Source organism: Lissotriton vulgaris, chromosome 6 (genome assembly GCF_964263255.1).
Source record: "Lissotriton vulgaris chromosome 6, aLisVul1.2, whole genome shotgun sequence".
In the NCBI taxonomy this organism is placed as follows: Eukaryota; Metazoa; Chordata; class Amphibia; order Caudata; family Salamandridae; genus Lissotriton; species Lissotriton vulgaris.
This window is the reverse complement of record NC_141694.1, coordinates 1,783,492,888-1,783,518,155: the sequence shown is the minus strand read 5'-3', so window position 1 is coordinate 1,783,518,155 and position 25,268 is coordinate 1,783,492,888. Positions and strand designations below refer to the sequence as shown.

The following is a 25,268-nucleotide window of genomic DNA, read 5'->3' as shown; positions in this document are numbered from 1 at the left end:
AGAGCACAAGCACTTTAGCACTGGTTAGCAGTGAGTCTTGAAGCCAACAAAAATTAATTCAGCAGAAAACAGAGGATAAAGGCAACATGTTTGGGGGTGAACCAGCAGAGAGGCTTAGGTCAACAGGTTGCTTGTGATCTGGTTCAGGGGTGACCTAACCTGGTAGTTCTGGGTGGTACGTTCCTATTGGGGCAGGGTCAAGGCTGATTTGTATATGAATAGGTCCATACTGAGGTGCATGGTGAGAAAAAAGAACAATGGGGTGGCTTGCTACTTCAAGTAATTACCAGCGGTTAGACTTATTGCAACCATTCCTTCCATCGCCTTTTTTTGTGCTTCCATAACACTAACCATGTAGAAGCCTACAGGTTGCATTGCCAATTTACATGCATATTTCCCTGAATTTTAAACTTCAAGCCTCTAAATTCCTCAGCATTTTACCAGCAAATCAGTCAGGCTATGCTCAATGCAAGAAGGACCAATACCTAGCAAAAACAGCCATACAGCATCATCTGAACCACAAAGTCTTCACGCACTCTGAGTCAGGGTGGACTTGTCTTGACCAGAAGCCCTCATAATGCAATTATTCACTTTGCTGATAGCCATCAGCTTCAAGCAAGGATCCAACAGGAGTCTTGTGTCTTCTTAATTTCCCACTGAGAATGTTGACACCCATGAAGAGGCTTTTGGGCTCTTTGATTCAGTGGTCTGAAACTGCATCCTTTACTTTGAAGCTGGCAACCACCTCACTTTGAGTTGATGTTGCTGTTAAGAGTGTGAAAGCATGGTTTGACTATCTGAGTATTATTTAAGGATGCTGAGTGCTTTTCGAATTTTATGGCCCCATTTACAGATTTTCTTCTCTTTTGAAAATGTTACCAAGGTATTCATAGTGCCTTGAGTACTTTATTTTTAATGAGATTTTTACTTTGTAACTGGGTTAGTTTAAAACTCGAAGTTATATAATCCTTTACAATCCATTTTTAGAAAGCAATGGGAACTCAGATTGGTCTGTCTTTGAAGTGCGGACAACTAGCCAAAAATAGCAGCACATACTAGAGTTGACTTTTAAGGGCTAACTACATTAAAGTCAATTTGAAAATGATGAGGTCATAGTGTTGAGGCTCTCATTATTAACTATCACAATTCAAACAATGTTGAAGTTCAAAAAGGCCCCTTTATTACAAGCATTCTTTAATTGTTTTAACTGTAGTCTAGTAACCCCAATTTGCTCCTTAAAGATTCCCATCCATGAACCTTTAAATCCCTATCAACCCTTCACGCTACCTTTTCCTAAATACTAAAAACATGCCACCCCTTAACGCTGTCCTTTTCTCAAAAATTAAAACCCTTTCTAGTACCAAGCACTACCTTCCCAAAATCCTAACAAATCCTTACTACCCCGTATCCCTATCCTTACATGAACCCTAGAAAACCGTTAAGCGCTTCTACGTTCACTATCCATCCCTGAACCCTAAACTCAAACTATCCCTCAATACTACTTTGGCATTTCATTTATTCTATTTTATAATTTTTTTATAAATACCTACCTTATGTTAGAGCAAGGCTGTTGTATTCTATTCTACTCTTAGCTTGTGAGTAGCCAACAGCGTTCCGCGCAGGTAAAAGCGGTGGGACGGTGGACTGGGTAGGGGGGAATTCAAGGGACAATGCAGGGAGAAAATGATTTATTTTATTTTTCCTCTGACTCGTCCCTCAAAATCCCCCATCACCCCACCCCACCGCTGTTACCTGCATGGACCGCGGTTGTGAGTAGCGCAAGGCAGTTCAGTTCCGCTTCTGTTTAGAGTGTTGAATTTTGAAAAGGAGTCCCTTTCTGCTTCTTTCCTGCATTGGCCGCCACGTCCTCTGCTCCTGGGGACTTTTTATGACAATAAAGTTATTGAAGTTTCCTCTGTTCTACCTTGTCTTCTTCGATTTGGCAATGAGAAGAACTGTTCCCAGCTGTGGAAATGTACTCACTGCAGAGGAATACTTTGTAGCTTTGCTTTCTCTGATGGGTCCTTATCATCACGGTAAGCTTTGAGTTTGTGTAGATTATGCATCTCGCTTTTCTGCTACATTAATCTATCTATAGACCACTCCCACAAGGTGTTATGAGTGAGGTCCTCATGGTAAGAAGGGTCCCATGGGTGGGTAGCACTAGAATATCTATCAACGGAGACTGTGTCCTGATTAGTTTTAGAGACCCTAGGACCGTTTCCCACATTTGTGGTTGGTCTCCTGACGACCAAGAGAGCAACATTCAGCCCCTACCCCTTTCTTTCTTCTACCCACCATTGACACATGTATGGGAGGAAGAGAAATGGGATGGCCTACAGGAGAGGGTGGGCAGGTGGGATGTAAGAGCGAGAGGAGACTTCTACTACCCTAGAATCCAATACCAATCGTATTCTACATCAAACAATGGGGAGGAGGGCTGGAAAACATGTTATGGGAGGGGGGTGACTGGAGAGGTAGAGAGAGGGGAGATTGCCGGCGCCCTAGAGCCCACCACCCCACATTCTTCCCGACATCAAATAGGTACTCCCACTTAAATATGGTGGATTGACAGTTTATGCGTGTTGGCAGTAATCAGTACTGCCACCCACGTGAGGGTAAGGAATTAGACATCATACCTCATAGATCCACCACTGTTTTGATGACAGAGCTCAGGCAGCCCGAAGCTATATTGTACAGCTCGGAAGACAACCAGGTTAATCCTGACCTGCCTCTTCTCACTGTAATGGTACTAGGAGAAGCAAATGGAGACTTGGATACAAACACAAGGTCCCAGGGAAGTGAAAATGACATCGATCCATCCCCCGTCCCAGCTTCTAACCCAGGTTCGCCACCTCTGAAAATAATATCTTGGAATGTGGCCGGCCTGGGCAACAAGCTCGAACTCCAGGAATGGATTGCTTTCATCAATTCAAAGGATATATGTTTGCTCCAAGAAACCTGGGCAAGGGACGAGCACTCCTGCCAGAGTTTCGCCGCATTCTCCATCACTGCGAAATGGGGGGCTAGGGGCCGCCCCTCCGGATGCCTCTCAACCTTGGTGGCTACCCACCTGGGTTGTCAAGCCACTCGCCTCCCCTTGCCCTCTGAAGACATATTAGCGGTGTTATTGGAATGGCCAAACTCCCTTAGATTAGCTGTAATAAATGTATACTCTAGGCCAATAAATATAGGACGAGAATCAGCTACCATTGAGGAATTGTCAAACTTCCTTAATGAAATTCCTAAGGGGACTGCATACGTGGTAGGTGGGGACCTAAATTCACATTTTGAGCCCCTACCAGGCCTCTTGGATGGGTCCTCCTTGGAAGAGGACGCAAGGTGGCCAGTACCCCCCATGGTGGCTCCGCCGGCCAGAGCATGGACGCCCCTCGCCCTAAGATTACCGCTCTGGCTCTTAAATACGATCTCAGAGCGTGTAACGGGCGTACCAAATCTGATATCCCCAGTAAATACACCTTCAACAGATCAGGCAGGGAGTCTAGATTGGATTATGTTCTAGTTCAATTGTCTTCGTGGTCGCATATCATTGATTTTTAGGTAATAGATAGAACGGATAGCGATCACAACGCCCTCGAGTAGGTCTATACCCTCCCTGGCAAGGAGGGTTCGGACCAAACTACGAGAGCTACAAACACAGGGCTCTCACTCGAAAACAGGAGAAGAATAAGGTGGGAAAAATTAGTGTCTGGCAGAGAGAATCTTCCCAAACTTTATGCTAGACTTAGTCCGACACTGGAAAAAGTGGGCATTCTAAGTGAGGACCCCAGTACAATGGAAACCCGCAAATGACTTGGTCTGGCACATGAGGAACTTATTAAGACTCTGGCTACAGATCTCTTTTCCATGGGACAAACCAAGGGTGGTGGACATTGCCGCAATACATGGTATAACGCCACATGCCGCAAGGCGAAGGGGGATCTCTTGATAAGTATCAAGAAGGGTAAAGGAAGACAGGAGATACAGGTCAAAAGAAGAGAATACAAGAAACTGGTTACCCAGGCCAAGATTGAATGGGACCAAGATAAATGGGAGAACCTCTCAAATTCTTTAGCGATCAGGGACTACCGCAAGTTCTGGAGAATTGTCAATACGGGATCCGAGCACCTGGCATCGGCAATAGAACCAAATATTGCACCCAGGGTATGGAAGGAGCATTTTCAGTCCCTCTACACAGAGGAAACTGGAGCTACATGCTATCCTTCCCTTGATAACACTACTTATCCTGAGGGGTACCCCTTTACAGAAGAGGAGGTACGAGTTGCTATTGCACGCCTATCATCAGGCAAGGCTCCGGGGTTGGATGGCTTCCCTGGCGACCTCTTTAAACAAGAATCTGACTTTTGGACCCCTTATTTGTTGACAATATTTAATGCCATTCTAAAGGGCATGGAGGTCCCAAATACTTGGCTGGGTGCAGAGGTAGTTCCGATATTTAAGAAGGGCTTGCCTCTGCTCCCAGCCAACTATAGGCCCATCAGCCTAATAGATGTTTCCCAGAAGCTTTTCGGTAGGCTCATCCTGGATCGCCTTCAGAATTGGCTGGAGGAAACCGCCACTCTGAGTCCTTATCAGGCAGGATTCAGGAGGGGGGGTGTCCACAACTGATCAGATATTCCGCCTGAATCTCATTTCTTGGAGAACTGCGCTAGTCGAGGGCGGCAGCTTATACACAGTCTTTGTGGACTTGCGAGCCGCCTTCGATTTGGTGCCAAGATCCAAGTTGTGGAATGTCCTGGCTGATCTAGGTGTTCCGCTATACATTCTGGCCATTCTGATGAAATTGCATCAGAATAACTTTGCCCGTGTCAAATGTGATTGAAATGGCAATTTAACTGAAAGTTTCCCCGTTGACAGAGGGGTGAGACAGGGCTGTGTGCTTGCACGGACCCTGTTCTGCCTCTTTGTGAATGGGGTAATCACCCATCTGACCAGGATTAATGACATTGATGCCCCCAAATTGAACGGCAGCAGGGTACCCGCAATTATGTTTGCGGATGATACCCTGCTGTTGTCGAAATCTCCCATGGGAATACAACGTGTACTGGATGGGTTTCTAGAATTATGCACGGAGAGGGGTCTTCAGATTAATGTCACTATAACAAAATATATGATCTTAAACCCTACCCATCATCATGTCCCAATCCCTCGCTAAGCTTAGCGCGGCTAGAGAGGGTATCTACATTTGAGTACTTGGGAGTAACCCTCAATCAGAACATGACGTGGGGTACACAACAGAGCAGGGCGAATATGAAACAGGTCCAGATAACGGGTGGTATCTCCAGGATGGCGAATACATCATCATATCGTCCACTTGGTGCTGTCATTCAGATCTACAAATCCCAGGCAAGGGGGGAAGTCACCTATGGGGGTGAGTTGTGGGGCCATACCTCTGCCAAAAACTTAACAAGCACGGAAAATAAATTCATCAGGCAGTTGGCAGCTCTCCCACCAAGTACCTCTTTACTCCCACTGAGAATGGATTTGGGTATCAGGCCAATTGCAGAAGAACTGGGTCTTAAACCGCTAACCTTCTGGCGACGTTTATGGAGCAGCCAAGATCTTATCAACTACAGAATGGAGCTCCAGGAGTTTTTAACTTTACCAAAAGCCTCCAACATCCCATGGCTTGGATACATAAAAAGTTCCTGCGAGAGCCTGGACCTACCAGAACTTTGGACTGATCCGGTAAATGCAAGCACCAGGATTCCACGCAAGGTATTGTCAAAAGTCAATTATGACCGAAAGTTGGCCAATATCTTGAACACAATGCGTGAGGGATCCCTAACGAACTCATTCATTCAAAGCAAAGACTCTTACTTACTGGAATGTGTTCTGGATGGTATAACTCCTGTGCTGACCAGAAAGGTATTTCTGCAATGGAGATACGGCACACTTCCCCTTAGAACATTTACCAGCTCCTGGTCGTCTCCCCCGACTACTGAGCACTGCCCGGCATGTTCGCATTTTAAAGAAAATGATCTACATGTGGTCTTCTTTTGCAAAGCTTACAAAAGAATCAGAAGACATTGGCTAATGCCCCTTTTTAAAAATCTGGGCTTCAGACAGTTCCTTCCTGCGTACAGAATTTTAAAAACTGATGCCTCCCCCCCAATCGTGTTTGCAGTGGCAAAGTACCTAACAGCAATGTGGTTCACTCTCTATCGCCTTTTGAAGATGGAACTGGCTTTTTAAACTAACTTAACCTCATTACTGATTGTTTAAACTTTGATGATGAATTGATTAATGTGTAGCAGTATTACTTTGTAAGCAATGTTTTATTGATTTGTGAAATGATTTTATTGATTGTATATCTTTAATGATCTATAGATCGAAATAAAGATTGAAATGGCTGCAATAAACTTTTGTCAACCTTTGTTCTAGCTTCTGCACAACCCTGCTGTAATTTCTGTAGTGACTCGCTCATCACCTTCAAACATTCTGCTGCCTCCTTGCGTCAGCGCTTGCATGCTGCCATGAGCCATTCGGTTCCAATGTTCCAGCGTGCTACCATCTTGAGTTAACCTGGACTTCTCGCTCCAACTCGTCTGACACTGTGACTAAATCAGCTCCTATACAAACCTTATCTGATATTGATAACACATTTCATTTTATAGCTTCTGCAGTGTTTGCCTTAAGCTATCAGCTATCCTTAGGGTTTCACTTTGCTGCCACACTTCCTTGGCATCACTTGCTTCATCCAGTTATTTTTTCCATCTCTTCAGGTGCTGAGGTTAATCTAAATTTTTTTTTATATGGTCTTTCAACCTATACATATTTCTCAAGATGCAGCAGTGGTATATTCCTCTACCTCCACGTCTTCAGAATCTGGGTGATCAACCCATGAAGTGGAGTTAAGTGGTTGGGGTATACAACAATTGTACTGTAGCTATTGATGGGAATTTCTTTCCTACTGACAAAAAGAAAGGTGTGTTGTTAAATTCAATGGGTGCTGAGGCACAAGAACCTTTAGATCATCTCCCGGTCTGACCTTCATCTCAAGGGGTACAGGAGTAGGATCAGTTTAACGAGGCTATGATTAGACTTAGATTACATTTCACAGTTGAACCACACGTGGCCATGGAATGATATGACACAACCGGTATGCCATCTCTGTAGGCTTGCTAGAGCTTTATGGGCTGACCATCACTACATTTGTTAACAATCCATGAACCCTATTATCTCCTAGCACTAACTTTCCGCTCTGAAGTAACCTTACTTACTTCAGAGCGGCACGGGGGCAGGAATGAAGCACTGAATACTAGCGGTTACTTGACCGCGTTTGAAAACACTTGTTTTTGCCGGCTCATGAGGCACGTTAACACAACTTGGAAAAGACCAATGCGTCTTTTTTTGACAAAATATATCTTTTAGCTTCACCCTGGGCCAACTCATGCCCGAAGCACAAACTGACAGCTTATTTTTGCTATCAGTTTGTAGGACTCTAGGCAAACTTTAGAACTGAGTGCCTTGTTAGTAGGGACCATCAGAGGTCCTGATGAGCAGACAGTAGGGGACTGTCTGTGAAACATGTCGACCTGGTAGGTGCAAATAGCCCTACCTCACAACCCCTTTTTAACATTCCCAGCCAGGGAAGCGAATAAAAGTATTTTTTTCCACTAGCCAGGGAATTTTTTTATTTTTTTTATTTCACATCATAAGGTCCCTACACTTCACTATACTTCACTAATTTCACCCACTGTGCACCAACACATAGTCTTTCATCACAATAATAGTGCTCCAGCGTAGCTCGTAGGTCGTAGCACGCCCCGCCCCGTAGAGGGACGGGAAGACCCCGATGATGAATCATGACACTAAGGGATTCTTAGTGTGTGAGGGGTATTTTAAAAGCACATTGCGCCTTCACCTCACCAATCTGAGGAAGGGCCTTATTTCACATTTTTTCTAAAAAGAATTTAAAAAAACATAAAAATTCTATGCAAATGTGCCTGAAAGTGGGCCACTCTCAATAATTTCTATCACAGCTGACATTCCTAAAGTGTTCCACTAGCGACAAAAAGATGGCCACTAACCTTCCAGCTGAAATAGAAACACATAATATAGGTATACACCTTCTAACAAAGACTGACTTTACATACCCATCAACATCAGTGATACTTATCTCAGCGAGGCCTCACTGTGGAGACCTCCAGCTGAGGTCACTATTGAACAAAGAATCAGAAGACCAAACATATGGGGCCAGGTAGCAAACGACAGTCAGCTAGGAATGGCATCTTAAAGCAAGAAGGACCACAACACTAAGAGGTCTATTCGGATGGTGGGCGGATCGCCACCGCCCATATGGCGGTGGCGATCCGCCCGTCATTTCCATCCGCCCACCTAACATTTCCTCCCGTAATATTCCAGTGGTGATGGGGACCCAGGCGGACAGAAAGACCATCCGCCAGTTTTCTGTCGGTAGGCAATCTGCCCGGAAAAGACCTGCAATAGGCCTGATGATGGCAGTCTCATGCCTTCCCATTGTGGAGACTCTACCATGGAAAGGCATGCAGAGAATGCCTTTCGGGGCCTTTTGCGGGCCCCCAGGGGATTTTGGGGGTGGGTGGCTGCACTTGGGGGGTACCCATGGTACCCCCGACATTTGCATGCGCAAGGTGGCTGCACAACATGCCCTTGTAACATTGTGGCGGGTGCTGAATACAGCACCACCCGCCACAATGTTAACTATATACAGGATGCAACCGCCATGGTGGCAGTGCCATCCTAATTGGTGGTGCGGGTCTGCCGCATCACTGGCGGCCGGTCCCAGCACTGCTAGGGTGGCGGGCAGACTGGAGTACGCCCGCCATCCTAACAGACCCCTAGGAGTGTATTAACCAGGTCTTGTTCCCCAGAACAGTGGTAAATGAAAAATCACAAGCATTTTGATGGACCGGCATGTCGATGTAAAGGCACCACTTTCTATCACCAGGCAAAATTTGATACATGTATTTGCAGTAAGTAACAGCAACTTAACAGGACTGTAAGATGACCAAAGGAAAGAAATGTGCAAAATAAAGAATGGCATTAGGACCTGGTGGAGTTGGTCTTTTCCCTAGAGGAGCACAGAGACACTGGAGATGAAGAACACGAGTTTATCAAAGAAGATATCATAATTCTACAAGAACAAAACATTGTTTTTCAAGGTAAATTGTAAGATCTGGCGGTCAGGTGCGAAGAGAACAAAATATGCATTGGAGGTTGGGACAAGACCGAAAACCTTCTTGAGAATTTCTTGAATACCTTCTTGAGAATACTGTCTTGAGAATACCTGCTGTATTCTCAATCCTCACATGCCGATAGAACACACTGAGTACTATCCCCTTGTCGACTGAACAATATAGAGTATTCCCACTATATAAGTTCCAGATCAAAATTCCAATTTATAAAGAGAATAATAGAGACAGCCATAATAATGAAGAAAATTATGCATTAGGGGAATACAATTCGAATTTTCACGATCTTTCACATTTGCTTTTACAGAAATAAAGAGACTTCAATCCAATGACGGTCGTACTAAGAGCCCTGACTGTCTCCATTGGTTGCACACATCCTTTTAGACTAATGTTCTAATGGGAAGACAAAGAGGCGCACACTTGCTCTTTAACAAAAGCAAAAGATTTAGCGGGATCAGACACTCATTAGACGGAGAGGCTAACAATCAGTCAGCACATCCCAGATCTGTCCCAAAAAATCAAAAAGGTAGCTAGAAAAAAGTCACAAAGGATCCCAAAGAGAATGGCAAGTGCTTATTGCAAATATCTGACAACAAGGGGATTAACACCATACAGGCCACTAAGGAGGAGCATCTGCAAAACATTGCGGAAGAATCATAAGAGAATGGTTCCCCATTGTGAGAAGTTGGCCTGGTATATAATGCTCACTAATTCTAGTGATCACTTTGTACCATGCCAAGCAACCCTTATGATGATGGTTGTAATTCAACCTTGTAGACCAGTTATCCTAGTGGTAACGTGGACAAAGCAGTCTTAGGCTAAACTCTGAAAGGCATGTGAAGCCAGCTGTTATACCATACACAACCCCCTTGAATACCAAATGAAAGGGACACCACACAGATATATATTGAAAATATATATTGATTTATTAACTATAAAATCCCCTGGACTCTTTATGAGCACAGAAGCACAAGCGTTAAATCACAAGACAGTTTAAAATACACAAAAGTTGCACAATATGGATGAGCCCTAGGGGCCACCTAAACCATATACTAAATAAGTGGTATAAGGGATACCAGGAGGAAAGTGAAGAGGCCTAGGGCCTTGGGAATCGCTGGAGCTATTCGAGACTGGAAATAACTAAGTCGGGAAAGGCCCACGGGACTCGGATGCAGTGTTCAAAGTGCACGCACTTTACAATACAAAGTCTATGGTGCGTAAAAAGCACAAAGTTAGAAAATTAGGAACCTTCCGAGTGACCTACGGAGCTGAAACTTAAAACACAGGCCCTTGGGATGTGTACCAGTGCAGGAGCACCGGCGGAGCTGAGTTACCTCACCCACAGGAAGCGGGTGCACAGGGTCGAAGATGTGTCGGGTTTCGTCACGCTGGTCGATGGTGCTTGGAGCTGAAGATGCTGCAGGCGGCTCGATGAGAAGAGTTCCGGTGGATCCAAGGGTGGATCTGAAGAGTTGAAGACCTGAAAGCAGAGGGGACAGTGTTCAAAGTCACTAGCCAGTGACTACCGTGGAACCAGATTGGAACCAGGCGATGTCGGGTGCAAACAGGCGTTGTCGGGTAGCTTCTTTCTGCAGCCACGTGGATACCCGGGGTCGAGGACGTCCAGGAGTTGGTCACGAGCTGTCCCACGTAGGCTTCTCGCTGTTGGCGGTGTCGGCGACCTGATCGGAGCAAACAGGCCTTGGCAAATGTAAGCCACGCAGAAGTCGAAAGATGCTGTTCACTCGGACCAGCAAGGTCAGAGCGGGTGCTCCTTTTCACAGGAGCTTGGGTAGGTCTGGAGCAACCAGACCTGCTGTTTAAATCTTCGGGTTCGTCGCCAAGATGGCCGCTGGCCGCGTGGCTAGTGGCCGGGATGGCGCGTCGAGTGGCACAATGCAAAAGGGCCCCACGCAGATCGTGGAGATGCTGGAGGGCTGATCTTCGGTGCAAGGGCTGCTCGGTGGTGGGGGTTCTCAATCCCCAAAGCACAACGTCGAGGATGCCTCAGAAGCTGCGCAGTCAGCTTTTCGGGTGTCTTTCAAGAGGTCCGGTCCCACGTCACTCGGTGCCTCCACGGGTCCCTTCTTTGCAGGGACTGTGGATCGGGCTCTGAGAGGTCTGGGAATCTGGTTCTTGTCGGGCTCTGGGCTCGGGCTCCGGCGGGAGGCGGCGGCAAAGCAGACGTCGAGTTGCTGGTTGGTACCTGTGTTCACAGGGTGGTCACTCCTTGGCCACAAGGGAGATTCTTCTTCAGTCTTCTGTGCAGCAGAATGTCGAAGTCCAGTCTTCTTCTTAGTTTTAAGTTGATTTCGGGATGATCTGCTGTGCAATGGCACTGCTCCCCCTCTTATTCCAATCTAGGGGGTGGATCACCTACTAGGTCCCTCCTCTGGGAGGAACCAGGAAGGGGGGCGGTTACACCCCCTTTCCTTTGTCCAGCTCCGCGCCAGGACTGGGGCTGGAAGGCCCCAGAACCGGTTTGGGCTGGCCTATGCACGGGGACACCTTGTGTGCCCCGGGCATGTCTGATTCTATTCAGCCCTGTCCTACCCAATACACAAAATCCTGTCTGGGGTGGTGCTCGCACCTCCCAAGGCAGGAAACCCTTTGTCCAGGCCACCATCTGCCGAGTTTCGGTCAGCAGCAGGAGGCCAGACTTGTGTCTGTGGTGGCAGCGTCCATTTTGTGAAGCTGAGGCTCTGTTTAACTTTAACCGGGGTTAAGGCTACACACATGTCGTGTCCCTCTAGAAGGGTGGAATGCTATCCCCGTCGCCAGAATTGGCGAGGGGATAGTATTCCAATTCGTATGACACCTTACTCGACATGTTTTGATAAAGCCAAACCAAAGATAGCATTTAACCGCGAGGATTATAATGCACTTAAGAGTATATGGTATGGCAATATCCCGGAACAGCTTAGGGAGTTGTTCCCGACCGCTGCAGATAGGCTCAGCTCATGCTAGAGCACCATCTCACATATTTCCAAGCACTCTGCCTCCAGGATTGATGAGGCCTTCCATAGGAGTGGCTGATAGGAACGTATGTGTCCAGTTTAGGGTTAGGCACAGGCATACTGTACCTAAGTAAGAGGTGGTTACACCGACTTACCCCAGCTGAGTGATCAGCCAGTTGTGTCAATTATGGAGGCCAGGCCAGGGGTGGCACAATACGTGCTGCAGCCCCTGGTAGGCCTTGGATACACCTATGCCCTGGGCACCTAGGGTGCACTATTACAGGGGCTCATAAGGTGAACCAGTTCCAATTCGTAATGCACCTAGAGTGCATTGGCAGTAATTTAGAGAGAGAACAGCAGGCTGTGGGTCTGATTAGCAGGCCCACAGCCACATTAAGTCAGAAACCAGTGAAGCAAAAAGCAAAAATTTGGGGTGACCATAGGATAGCAGACCCTACTCTCCTACATAACCCCCCCCCAAACGCAGGGACATTAGACTAACCTTGACCAGTTGTGTCTTCATGTTCTAAGTGGAAGTACCTGGAGAGACCATCTGCGTTGCCATGGTCAGTCCCTGGGCGGTGCTCCACTGTAAAGTCCATCCCCTGTAGGGAAATGGACCACCTGAGTAGTTTGGGGTTTTCACCCTTCATCTGATTAAGCCATAGGAGGGGCTTATGGTCGGTCTGAATCTTGAAGTGAGTGCCAAATAAGTATGGTCTCAACTTCTTCAGGGCCCACACCACAGCAAAGGCCTCCCTCTCTATAGCTGACCAACGTTTCTCTCTGGGGGTCAGCCTTCTGCTAATGAAAGCAATGGGCTGGTCCTGGCCATCTACATTAAGCTGTGAAAGCACTGCTCCCACTCCCAACTCAGAAGCATCTGTTTGGACAATGAACTCTCTTGAGTAGTCAGGACTCTTCAGGATAGGTGCAGAGCACATGGCCTTCTTCAGGTCATCAAATGCCTTTTGACAGATTTCTGTCCACTGAACCTTTTTGGGCATCTTCTTGGATGTCAGATCATTAAGAGGAGTCACAATGGACCCATAGTTCTTAACAAACTTCCTGTAGTACCCAGTCAGGCCCAAGAAAGCTCTGACCTGAGTCTGGGTAGTTGGAGGGGACCAGTCCTTGATGGTCTGGATCTTACTCTCCAGTGGTTGAACTTGGCCTCCACCTACAAGGTGGCCCAGGTATACAACCTTGCTCTGCCCTATCTGGCACTTTGTTGCCTTGATAGTGAGGCCTGCCTTCTGCAGAGCCTCAAGCACTTCCTTCAGGTGGATCAGGTGATCCTCCCAGGTGGAGCTAAAGACAGCAATATCGTCCAGATAAGCTGCACAAAAGTCATCCAACCCAGTGAGGACTTGGTTCACCAACCTTTGGAAGGTGGCAGGTGCATTTTTCAAACCAAAGGGCATCACCACAAACTGATAATGCCCACTAGGGGTAGAAAATGCTGTCTTGGCTTTAGACTCCTCAGCTAACCTGATTTGCCAGTAGCCAGCTGTTAAGTCAAATGTGCTCAAATATTTGGCAGAAGCCAACTTGTCAATGAGCTCATCTGCCCTTGGAATAGGGTGTGCATCTGTCCTGGTGACAGCATTGAGTCCTCTGTAATCCACACAGAACCTCATCTCTCTCTTGCCATCTTTGGTGTGAGGTTTGGGGACCAGAACCACTGGGCTAGCCCAGGGGCTCTCTGAAGGCTCAATGACACCTAATTCCAGCATCTTTTGCACCTCAGTCTTTATACAGTCCCTGACGTGGTCAGGTTGCCTGTAAATCTTGCTCTTTACAGGAAGACTGTCACCAGTGTCCACCACATGGGTACACCAGTTAGTCTGACTGGGGGTCAAGGAGAACATATGCCTGTATGCCTGTAGAACTTGTCTGCAGTCATGTTGCTGATGTTCAGTGAGGCTGCCACCTAAGGCCACACCATCAACTGAGCCATCCTCAGGGTTCTGAGTGAGCAGGTCTGGGAGAGGGTCACTCTCTTCCTCCTGTCCCTCATCTGTAGCCATGAGCAAGCCCATGTCTGCCCTGCTGACATATGCCTTCAATCTGTTCACATGGAGCACCCTGTGGGGGCTCCTGGGAGTTCCTAGGTCCACCAAGTAGGTAACCTCTCCCTTCTTTTCCAGAATTGTATGGGGTCCAGACCATTTGTCTTGGAGTGCTGCTGGGGCCACTGGCTCCAACACCCATACCTTCTGTCCAGGCTGAAATTCAACAAGGACAGCCTTTTGGTCATGCCAAGCTTTTTGTAATTCTTGGCTAGCCTCAAGGTTTTTGGATGCCTTTTCCATGTACTCTGCCATCCTGGAGCGGAGACCAAGTACATAGTCCACTATGTCCTGTTTAGGCTTTTTGAGAGGTAACTCCCATCCTTCCTTCACAAGACACAGGGGTCCTCTTACAGGGTGCCCAAACAACAATTCAAAGGGGCTGAAGCCAACCCCCTTTTGAGGGACCTCTCTGTAAGCGAACAAAAGGCAGGGCAGAAGGATGTCCCATCTTCGCCTGAGCTTTTCAGGTAATCCTTTAATCATGCCCTTTAGGGTCTTGTTAAATCTCTCAACAAGCCCATTGCATTGTGGGTGATAAGGAGTGGTGAACTTGTAGTTTACACCACATTCCTTCCACATAGCTGTCAAATATCCAGACATGAAGTTGGTACCTCTATCTGATATTACCTCCTTAGGAAACCCCACTCTGGAGAAAACTCCAAGTAAGGCCCTGGCCACAACAGGAGCTGTTGTGGTCCTAAGGGGAATTGCCTCTGGGTACCTGGTGGCATGATCCACTACCACCAGTATGAATCTGTGCCCAGATGCTGTAGGGGGATCCATTGGTCCAACAATATCAATCCCCACTCTTTCAAAGGGAACCCCCACCACCGGTAGTGGGATCAGGGGGGCCTTTGTTGTTCCACCTGCTTTACCACTGGCTTGGCAGGTTTCACAGGAGCGACAAAACTCCTTGGTGTCTTCAGACATGTGAGGCCAGTGAAAGTGAGGGACAAGCCTGTCCCAAGTCTTGTTCTGGCCTAGGTGTCCTGCTAAAGGAATATCATGAGCCAAGGTGAGTAGGAAGCCCCTAAATTGCAGAGGTATAACCAACCTCCTGGTAGCACCAGGCTTGGGGTCTCTAGCCTCTGAATAAAGGAGTCCATCGTCCCAATATACTTTATGGGCACCTTGAGCATTCCCAGCAGCCTCAGCAGCAGCCTGCTGTCTGAGGGGTTCAAGAGAAGGACAGGTTAACTGAGCCTGCCCCAAGTCTGCCCTAGAAGGTCCCCCTGTCCCCAGAAACTCAACCTGATCAGGTTCAAGTTCTTCAGGGACAGTTCCTTCAGGGGTCTCAAGATCAGTTTCCTGTGAAGCCTGATCCTCACTTGTAGGCAGTTGGGAAGGCGCAGCCTTAACCCTCCTGTTCTTCTTCTTGGGAGGTACTTGGTCCATTGTTCCAGGATCCAAGACCTGAGGTTCAGAGAGGCACTTTTTGGCCTGTGACCTGGTCACAGCAAGGACATGTGATGATATCCCTAACATCTCTGCATGAGTCCTGTACTCAACTTCTGACCATAGAGAGTTCTCCAGGTCATTGCCCAACAAACATTCTACTGGGAGATCAGCACTAACCACAACTTTCTTTAGGCCAGTTACCCCTCCCCAGGAAAAGTTAACAAGTGCCACACTATGTGTAGTAGTGACATTGCTGGCATTGGTCACCAGGTAATCATCGCCTGGCATGTATTGTCCAGGGTCCACAAAGTTAGGTGTCACCATAGTGACACTGGCACATGTGTCCCTGTAAGCTTGAGCCACTTTGTTGTTAATCAAAGGTGTCTGTCTGTATTTGCCCAGGTTACTGGGACTTATGTCAGGGGTCAAATCTATGTCCCCTTCACAAACCAGAACAGCCTGTGTAAGAGTTCTGACTAGGTCAGAATCTCCTTCAGTTCCCAAAGTGATTCCCACTAAACCCTTGGCTTGAGGACCAGCACTGCTAACTGTACTAGTGGGTGCAGGTGCCTTAGGGGCTGCAGTGCTGGGGGCTCCACCCTTTTTACACTCACTTGTCCAGTGAGAGGTGTTCTTACAAGTTTTACACCAGGGTTTCTTCTGACCTTCTTTCTTCTTCTTCTTGGAAGTTTGGGACCCACCCTCTGTCTCAGTTTGGGGCCCTGTTGAAGACTTCTGGTCTTTAGCTTTCTGCTCCCCACCCTTCTGGTCTGTTTTCTTCTGGTCACCACCCTGGTTCTGGTTCTGGTTCTTTTGCTTAACTCTGGTTCTTACCCATTTATCTGCCCTCTTTCCCAATTCTTGGGGAGAGGTCAAATCTGAGTCAACCAAATGTTGATGCAACTGCTGGTTCTGACAATTATTTAAAATTTGTTCTCTCATCAGCAAATTATACAATCCTTCATAGTCTGTAACCTTGCTTCCCAGCAACCATCCCTCCAGAGCCTTAGTGGCACACTCAACAAATTCAGACCAGTCCTGAGTCTGTGTCTTCTGGGTATCTCTGAACATTAACCTGTACTGTTCAGTGGTTAAGCCTAACCCATCAATCAGAGCACTCTTCAGGACCAGGTAGTTTCTAGAATCCCCATCACTAACTGTGAGGAGTCTGTCTCGGCCTCTACCTTCAAAGGAGAGCCACAAGATTGCTGCCCACTGCTCCTGAGGGATCTGCTGTACTCTGCAGGCTCTCTCCATTGCAGTAATCCATTTATGGATGTCATCCCCAGCTTTGTAGGGGGGCACAATCTTACTCAGGTTTCTATTATCAAAAGACCTGTCTTTATCCTTGTGGATATTGCTGCCACCAGTGGGTTCTATTACCCCACTCTCTCTAGGCTGTCTTGCTCTAGCAAGTTTCTCCTTAGCCAGGGCAACCTCTAATTCTTGCCTCTGGATCCTAAGCTCAGCCTCTCTCATCTTGGCCTCATGTTCCCTTCTCTGAGGGCTAGTCATCTCCTTTCTGGAGTGACCATGAGAGCCTCTAGAGACATGGGAGGTATTGGATTCACCTGAGTGATGCCTCCTCCTCCTATGGCTCTGGTTAAGTCCACCTGAGGGTCTGAATGGGTTGTTACCTGATTCATTCCCAAGTTGACTTAAGTTAGCCTGGTTCAGTCTACTGACCAGCACCTGACTATCTCTGTCATCATCTGACTCACTGCTTTCCACCTCCTCCTCCTCTTCTTCTTCCTCTTCCTCTACATCTACTTGAGGAGCTCCAGTGGTGGAGGCTTCCTCATCTACTAGGATGATAGGGGTAGGGGTGTCTACAGTGTCATCCTCTGAAGGATGGCCTCCTTCAGCATTCCCTGTGGGGTTTGCTTTAGAGGTCTTTAGAGCTTCAGACTGATCCAAAAGCTCTCTTAGGTGGTCTGCAGTAGGGGAAGGCCCTGTCTTCAGACCCCTTAAGACACAAAGCTGTCTTAGTTCCTTAAAAGGAAAAATAGCAAACTGGGATGGTGCCCTTGGAGGGTCACTCTCAACAGGAGTAAGTCCACTGGACCCCTCTGTTCCAGACATTGCTCTAGTGTGGGTGGATGTGTTGCAATCTACCTACACTGGTGTTTACCTACTAAACCTATCTAGTAGTTGTAGCTAGGGTGTGCTACTCCCTTTGCTCTACAACAACTAAGTTCAGTAGAACTTAAGTATACTAGTCTTGTTTTATATGTACCTAGCAGGTACCTGTATGATCTTTCAAATGATAATCTCAAAGATTGTAATGGTAAAACAACAGCAAGCTCAGATCCCAATCCGCTGCTCACCAATGTGAGAAGTTGGCCTGGTATATAATGCTCACTAATTCTAGTGATCACTTTGTACCATGCCAAGCAACCCTTATGATGATGGTTGTAATTCAACCTTGTAGACCAGTTATCCTAGTGGTAACGTGGACAAAGCAGTCTTAGGCTAAACTCTGAAAGGCATGTGAAGCCAGCTGTTATACCATACACAACCCCCTTGAATACCAAATGAAAGGGACACCACACAGATATATATTGAAAATATATATTGATTTATTAACTATAAAATCCCCTGGACTCTTTATGAGCACAGAAGCACAAGCGTTAAATCACAAGACAGTTTAAAATACACAAAAGTTGCACAATATGGATGAGCCCTAGGGGCCACCTAAACCATATACTAAATAAGTGGTATAAGGGATACCAGGAGGAAAGTGAAGAGGCCTAGGGCCTTGGGAATCGCTGGAGCTATTCGAGACTGGAAATAACTAAGTCGGGAAAGGCCCACGGGACTCGGATGCAGTGTTCAAAGTGCACGCACTTTACAATACAAAGTCTATGGTGCGTAAAAAGCACAAAGTTAGAAAATTAGGAACCTTCCGAGTGACCTACGGAGCTGAAACTTAAAACACAGGCCCTTGGGATGTGTACCAGTGCAGGAGCACCGGCGGAGCTGAGTTACCTCACCCACAGGAAGCGGGTGCACAGGGTCGAAGATGTGTCGGGTTTCGTCACGCTGGTCGATGGTGCTTGGAGCTGAAGATGCTGCAGGCGGCTCGATGAGAAGAGTTCCGGTGGATCCAAGGGTGGATCTGAAGAGTTGAAGACCTGAAAGCAGAGGGGACAGTGTTCAAAGTCACTAGCCAGTGACTACCGTGGAACCAGATTGGAACCAGGCGATGTCGGGTGCAAACAGGCGTTGTTGGGTAGCTTCTTTCTGCAGCCACGTGGATACCCGGGGTCGAGGACGTCCAGGAGTTGGTCACGAGCTGTCCCACGTAGGCTTCTCGCTGTTGGCGGTGTCGGCGACCTGATCGGAGCAAACAGGCCTTGGCAAATGTAAGCCACGCAGAAGTCGAAAGATGCTGTTCACTCGGACCAGCAAGGTCAGAGCGGGTGCTCCTTTTCACAGGAGCTTGGGTAGGTCTGGAGCAACCAGACCTGCTGTTTAAATCTTCGGGTTCGTCGCCAAGATGGCCGCTGGCCGCGTGGCTAGTGGCCGGGATGGCGCGTCGAGTGGCACAATGCAAAAGGGCCCCACGCAGATCGTGGAGATGCTGGAGGGCTGATCTTCGGTGCAAGGGCTGCTCGGTGGTGGGGGTTCTCAATCCCCAAAGCACAACGTCGAGGATGCCTCAGAAGCTGCGCAGTCAGCTTTTCGGGTGTCTTTCAAGAGGTCCGGTCCCACGTCACTCGGTGCCTCCACGGGTCCCTTCTTTGCAGGGACTGTGGATCGGGCTCTGAGAGGTCTGGGAATCTGGTTCTTGTCGGGCTCTGGGCTCGGGCTCCGGCGGGAGGCGGCGGCAAAGCAGACGTCGAGTTGCTGGTTGGTACCTGTGTTCACAGGGTGGTCACTCCTTGGCCACAAGGGAGATTCTTCTTCAGTCTTCTGTGCAGCAGAATGTCGAAGTCCAGTCTTCTTCTTAGTTTTAAGTTGATTTCGGGATGATCTGCTGTGCAATGGCACTGCTCCCCCTCTTATTCCAATCTAGGGGGTGGATCACCTACTAGGTCCCTCCTCTGGGAGGAACCAGGAAGGGGGGCGGTTACACCCCCTTTCCTTTGTCCAGCTCCGCGCCAGGACTGGGGCTGGAAGGCCCCAGAACCGGTTTGGGCTGGCCTATGCACGGGGACACCTTGTGTGCCCCGGGCATGTCTGATTCTATTCAGCCCTGTCCTACCCAATACACAAAATCCTGTCTGGGGTGGTGCTCGCACCTCCCAAGGCAGGAAACCCTTTGTCCAGGCCACCATCTGCCGAGTTTCGGTCAGCAGCAGGAGGCCAGACTTGTGTCTGTGGTGGCAGCGTCCATTTTGTGAAGCTGAGGCTCTGTTTAACTTTAACCGGGGTTAAGGCTACACACATGTCGTGTCCCTCTAGAAGGGTGGAATGCTATCCCCGTCGCCAGAATTGGCGAGGGGATAGTATTCCAATTCGTATGACACCTTACTCGACATGTTTTGATAAAGCCAAACCAAAGATAGCATTTAACCGCGAGGATTATAATGCACTTAAGAGTATATGGTATGGCAATATCCCGGAACAGCTTAGGGAGTTGTTCCCGACCGCTGCAGATAGGCTCAGCTCATGCTAGAGCACCATCTCACATATTTCCAAGCACTCTGCCTCCAGGATTGATGAGGCCTTCCATAGGAGTGGCTGATAGGAACGTATGTGTCCAGTTTAGGGTTAGGCACAGGCATACTGTACCTAAGTAAGAGGTGGTTACACCGACTTACCCCAGCTGAGTGATCAGCCAGTTGTGTCAATTATGGAGGCCAGGCCAGGGGTGGCACAATACGTGCTGCAGCCCCTGGTAGGCCTTGGATACACCTATGCCCTGGGCACCTAGGGTGCACTATTACAGGGGCTCATAAGGTGAACCAGTTCCAATTCGTAATGCACCTAGAGTGCATTGGCAGTAATTTAGAGAGAGAACAGCAGGCTGTGGGTCTGATTAGCAGGCCCACAGCCACATTAAGTCAGAAACCAGTGAAGCAAAAAGCAAAAATTTGGGGTGACCATAGGATAGCAGACCCTACTCTCCTACACCCATCATATTCCTTAAGTAATTATAGGGCATTCTGTGGAATGGAGGGTCAACTTAAAAGGATTGGTTTACATAGATAGCTTGAGGGTCAATCAAAAATGATCAGTTTGCATGGATAGCTGGACAATCTCAGAGTAGTAAGCTTGTTCACATTTTTGCCATGTTTCTTACCGAGTACATTTTTTTCATGTTGTGTTTTTTTTTTTCGCCACAACAGACATCCACACCAGAACATGTTAAATTGTCTTAGCCTCCCATTCAAAACCAACACACACTGTACCACCAGAAGTGATGAAGGTAGTTAGCTCAAATTTTAAGGGCCCAAACTCCTTGTCAAAACAGATAGCCACCCTGTACCTTTTAAAGGAAATGGGAGGAGACATCATACTTTTACAAGAAAGATATCTCCTCCTCCAGGACTGCCACAGACTCCAATCTTGGTGGTTCCCGAGACAAATCTTTGCCATTTGACAGCTCAAGAAAGGGGAAGTGGCTCTGTTGCTCTTTAGACGCGGCGGTATAGAAATAAAAAGGTTACACATTGACGCAAATGGAGATTGCTCCACCAATGTCTTCAAACAAGTGAGCGCACAAAAAGACTTTTAAAGGTCTATGCCCCTAACACTAGCTAATAAAAAACTATCTTGGATGCCCCAAAACAAAGACAAGAAAAAAGTGAAGGTTGAGATTGACACCTGCAGGTTTGCGAATAATATTTGATATAAGTAGTAGTATTGTAGAATAAATGCAAGTACTACAACATGCAGTTTGTGAATCAGACCTTATGTGTGGAGACCTTTGCTCTGAGATTTCCATTAATTGGAAATTAATGGAAAAAATGATGTTACACTTTTCAGTGGGCCCTACTTGTGACACTACGGCTGCACCATATTTACTGTACGGCACGCCATGTCGCAAGTATATACATATATGTCAATATTCCCGATGCATCGGTAGGTGCAAAAGTAGTGCTTTACTGGGGTGTGTCTGAAAACAGATGCAACTCCAGCAATGTGTTTTTTCACATGGGGCAGGTCGCATGTCAAAGGGCCTGCGTCAGTCTTGCGACCGGTGTGAGGCAGGTGTAAGATTTTGACGCAGTGACGTCCTAGAAGTGTTGGATTGGAATCTCATAAATTTCACTGCGTCACTTCTACAAACCTTACTTTCGGTGGAACGCCCACCCTACATACATTATATGTGACGCAGGTATAATGTAGAGCAGGGCTTTACAAAGTGGCGCATCTGCTTAGGTGTGTCCCTTGGTAAATATGGCGGAAAACGGCGCATTCTTTCACCACCAGAGCATCACAAAAAGTGACGCAACTGCGCGGCAAAGGGCTCTTAACTTAGCCCCCCTATTTTCTATGGGCTGTTTATATACAAAGTTGTATCTATTGGGGGTAACATTGTATACCATTGCTAAAAAAGAATTCAAATCCAATTTCAATGAAGCATAATTTTGAAATCAAAGTTAGATTTATTTAAAACCCTTGCATGGCAGAAAGGACAGTGTATAAGTGCCTGATAGAAGCCTACACAGCCTTAAATGATATTCTTGTTGAAATACATTTGCATATAAAGTCAGTGGGCACAAATATTGCTTAAGTGACAGAAACTAAAGAATTTCAGCAGAAATCGGATTGTTTATCAAAATTGGAATTGAACCACTCGTGGATTAAAAATACAGTAGGTCACAGAAGGAAAATGTAGACATGAGCTAATAGTTCACCCTGTTTGCTGCATTAATCCTTTGCCTATATTCCTTCATTAGTGCAGACATATTTGAAATCTTTTTTAAATATTAATTTCTGGAATGTTGAAAAAATTATTTGAATGTACTTACTACAAAGTTTGTTTTCACAATTCGTTGGACATGTGCTGCATGGGGTACCTTCCTTGTACGGTTTAGCGATAGAAGTAGCAAGGTTTCCCCTGCAACAGTGTTAAAAGAAATATACATTTACTATTCAGTTTTACACAGTTTTGTATTGTGTTGCACAGAAATATAAGTATACTTAGAGATTACAGATAGCAAAGCAGAAAAAGAGCAGTATTTCCACCAGGCAAGTAGAGCACTGAGCAAACCTCATAGGATGCCAAAAATTCAAATTCAAGAACAGGGGAAGAAGGAAATAATACATTGTTCAACAATATTTTAGTGGAGCAGTAAACCTCCCACAATACATATTTATAGCACAAGTCATTCATGATATACAAAAAAGCTGTTGCTGCACTGTGGGTCCATTGTAAGTGGGTGTCAAGATAGCCCTGGGAGTCGTGAATTCAGAAACACTTGTGCTCATATTGTAGAGGTATCCTTCTTGTGCTTCACGCCAGCCACATGCAGACCATTTCATTCACATTATGTGTCCACTTCACAGGGCTTTTTTCAGTGTGTATGTGTGAACGACTGAAAATGCAGTTGACACTTCTTAATGTCCAGAAGAATATCACACTTACTGAAGAAAAACAGTTTCTTGAAGCAACCGTATTCTAATCAAAATTTGGCAAATTTGCACAATCGATTGTGAGTATAAGGAGTAGTAATACAGGATTACTCTTTTATGCACTGTTACGTGCCTTTTCTTTTTTTTTATTGATTCAGTTCAAAGCCATATATAGAAAAAATATACATGTCGATATTTCAACTTGGTGATTTACATATTCAACATAAATAAACATAAAAGCAATAGAGATGATTTTAGCATCAAATAAATACAGTCTAAACAGCAGCTTGCCTTATTTGATGGCAGGAATAGTAGTGACTAGTGATCCAAATAATCTATCAGAGTCTGCCATATTTTGTACCCACGCTTTTTCGTAATTGATTTAATGCGATATAAATTAAATTCTAAATGAAAAATATTATAAAACTTTGCTCGCCACATTTCATATGTAGGTGCTTCAGGTTTTAACCACATTGATGATATACAAAGGCACTGTTACGTGTCTTTGTGAGTCCTCTCCAAAAACCCCAAGTAAATATAAGTGCAAGAGGGCCAAGGCTGTTCTGTTTGCACTTATTGTATATGAGTACCCCTGGTACATAAAAAGTACTGCAGAAGTACTACTTTATATACTCCTGTGTGTCTGAATCTGACGCCTCATTAAACCAGGTCCATAGAATTGACTAAGACCCTATTACTTGGAGGTTCCAGGAGTAGGATATTTGTAGAGAGCTTTTCTCCTGAGCATGCATTGTTTGAGATGCAATCAACAAACTAATAAAGTCAGAGAAGGTGGTGAGAACTCCAGAGGATGAATTTACATGATCAAGAGCTGGGGTTGGCTACTGGTTCCTGAGGTTCCCAAGAATAAGTGACTTCTGTTTAAGAAAGTCCCTAGCATGAGAGTTCTCTCGTTAGTTTTTGGAAACAGTGGGGGCAATGCAACCAAAAAGCGATAAATCTGTACCCATAAAAGTGCGCCTAGGTACAGGTCCAGATTAACAACATAATGTATTTACAAATACTCCCAGTAGCACGTCTGGAAAACTGGCATCTTGCGGTTTCCAGGAGTATTTACTGGGAATTGCAAGTACAATATTCCCTGAGGTCCTATTCCCGGTGTGGTTAAGTCTGCATAGCATTAATTACTCTAAGGATGAATGGAGCCCGCTGTGCATACACCCATTTTGACCTTCTATTTGATCTCTGATGATAACATTTTCCCCATGAAAAAGCTCTTCACTTACATCTCTCCTAAATCTGGGGTTCATCAGTTCCCTTTCCCTTCTGGAAAGAAAGGTACTCTAGCCCTAGACTGGAGTCTATTTGACCATTTCAATGATGGGAAACAGTTGGATAGAAATTTCAAAATGTCCACAAATGGATGAAGCTGAAGGAGTTCCCAAACTTACTAAGCTAACCATGACTTGTAACACCCACTTCCTTGCGTGCGATTTACTACTGAAGGTTTTTACACACTTGTGGCAGATAAATCTGTAGTAGTAAATGTATACACCTGCAGCAATCTGTTTGTGTTTATGTTTGGTGTAAATGTAGCCATTTTCATCACTAAACCCACATTTACTGTTAAAATTGCATTTGCAGATTTTCCCCAAAATAATGTTGAAATATTTTATCCAGCCATAACAAATGGAGAGGCCATATGTTCTCTGTGACTTTCTCCTAAGCCCGGGGAGTGGTTATCCGGGTGGCTCAGCAGGTACCGTTCAGAGTCCTTGTCAGTGGGGCTGATGTAGAGGAGAGGTATATCCTGGTACAGGCAGATATAGATGGTAAGGAAATCTGCAGACTGAATATTCATGCCCCAAATATCGAAAATTGCAATATGTACCTACACTCAGAGGCTCTTCTACTGGCATATATGGGGATCCCAGTGGTGTGGGCTGGTAATTTAATTTGTGTTTTAGACAGCTCCTTGGAAAGGCATCCCCGAGGGTCCACTCTAAACAGAAAATAACAGTCACACTTCGGATGGGTAATTGAGTCAGTGTGCTGTACAAACGCATGGCGCAGGATGTACCCGGAGGAGGGGGACACACATGCTGCACCCCGCTCATTCAGTTTATAGTAGATTGTACCGCTTCCTGCTCTCA

At 46.3% G+C, this 25,268-nt stretch overlaps 1 protein-coding gene across 3 annotated transcripts in view; it reads right to left on the bottom strand.

Moving 5' to 3' along the window:
- Positions 1-25,268, bottom strand: part of LOC147709479 (cysteine-rich secretory protein 2-like) — a 190,299-nt gene that overhangs the window by 13,913 nt on the left and 151,118 nt on the right. For 2 of the 3 annotated variants that reach the window (XR_015296696.1, XM_086928038.1), the window contains one exon: positions 22,551-22,639. The exons of the other annotated variant lie outside the window; for it this stretch is intronic. Coding sequence is in view for 1 of the 2 variants with exons in the window: in XM_086928038.1 (XP_086784164.1) it covers positions 22,551-22,639 (89 nt within the window). In the remaining variant the exon portion in view is untranslated. The remainder of the gene's footprint in view (positions 1-22,550; positions 22,640-25,268) is intronic. 3 annotated transcript variants of the gene reach the window in all.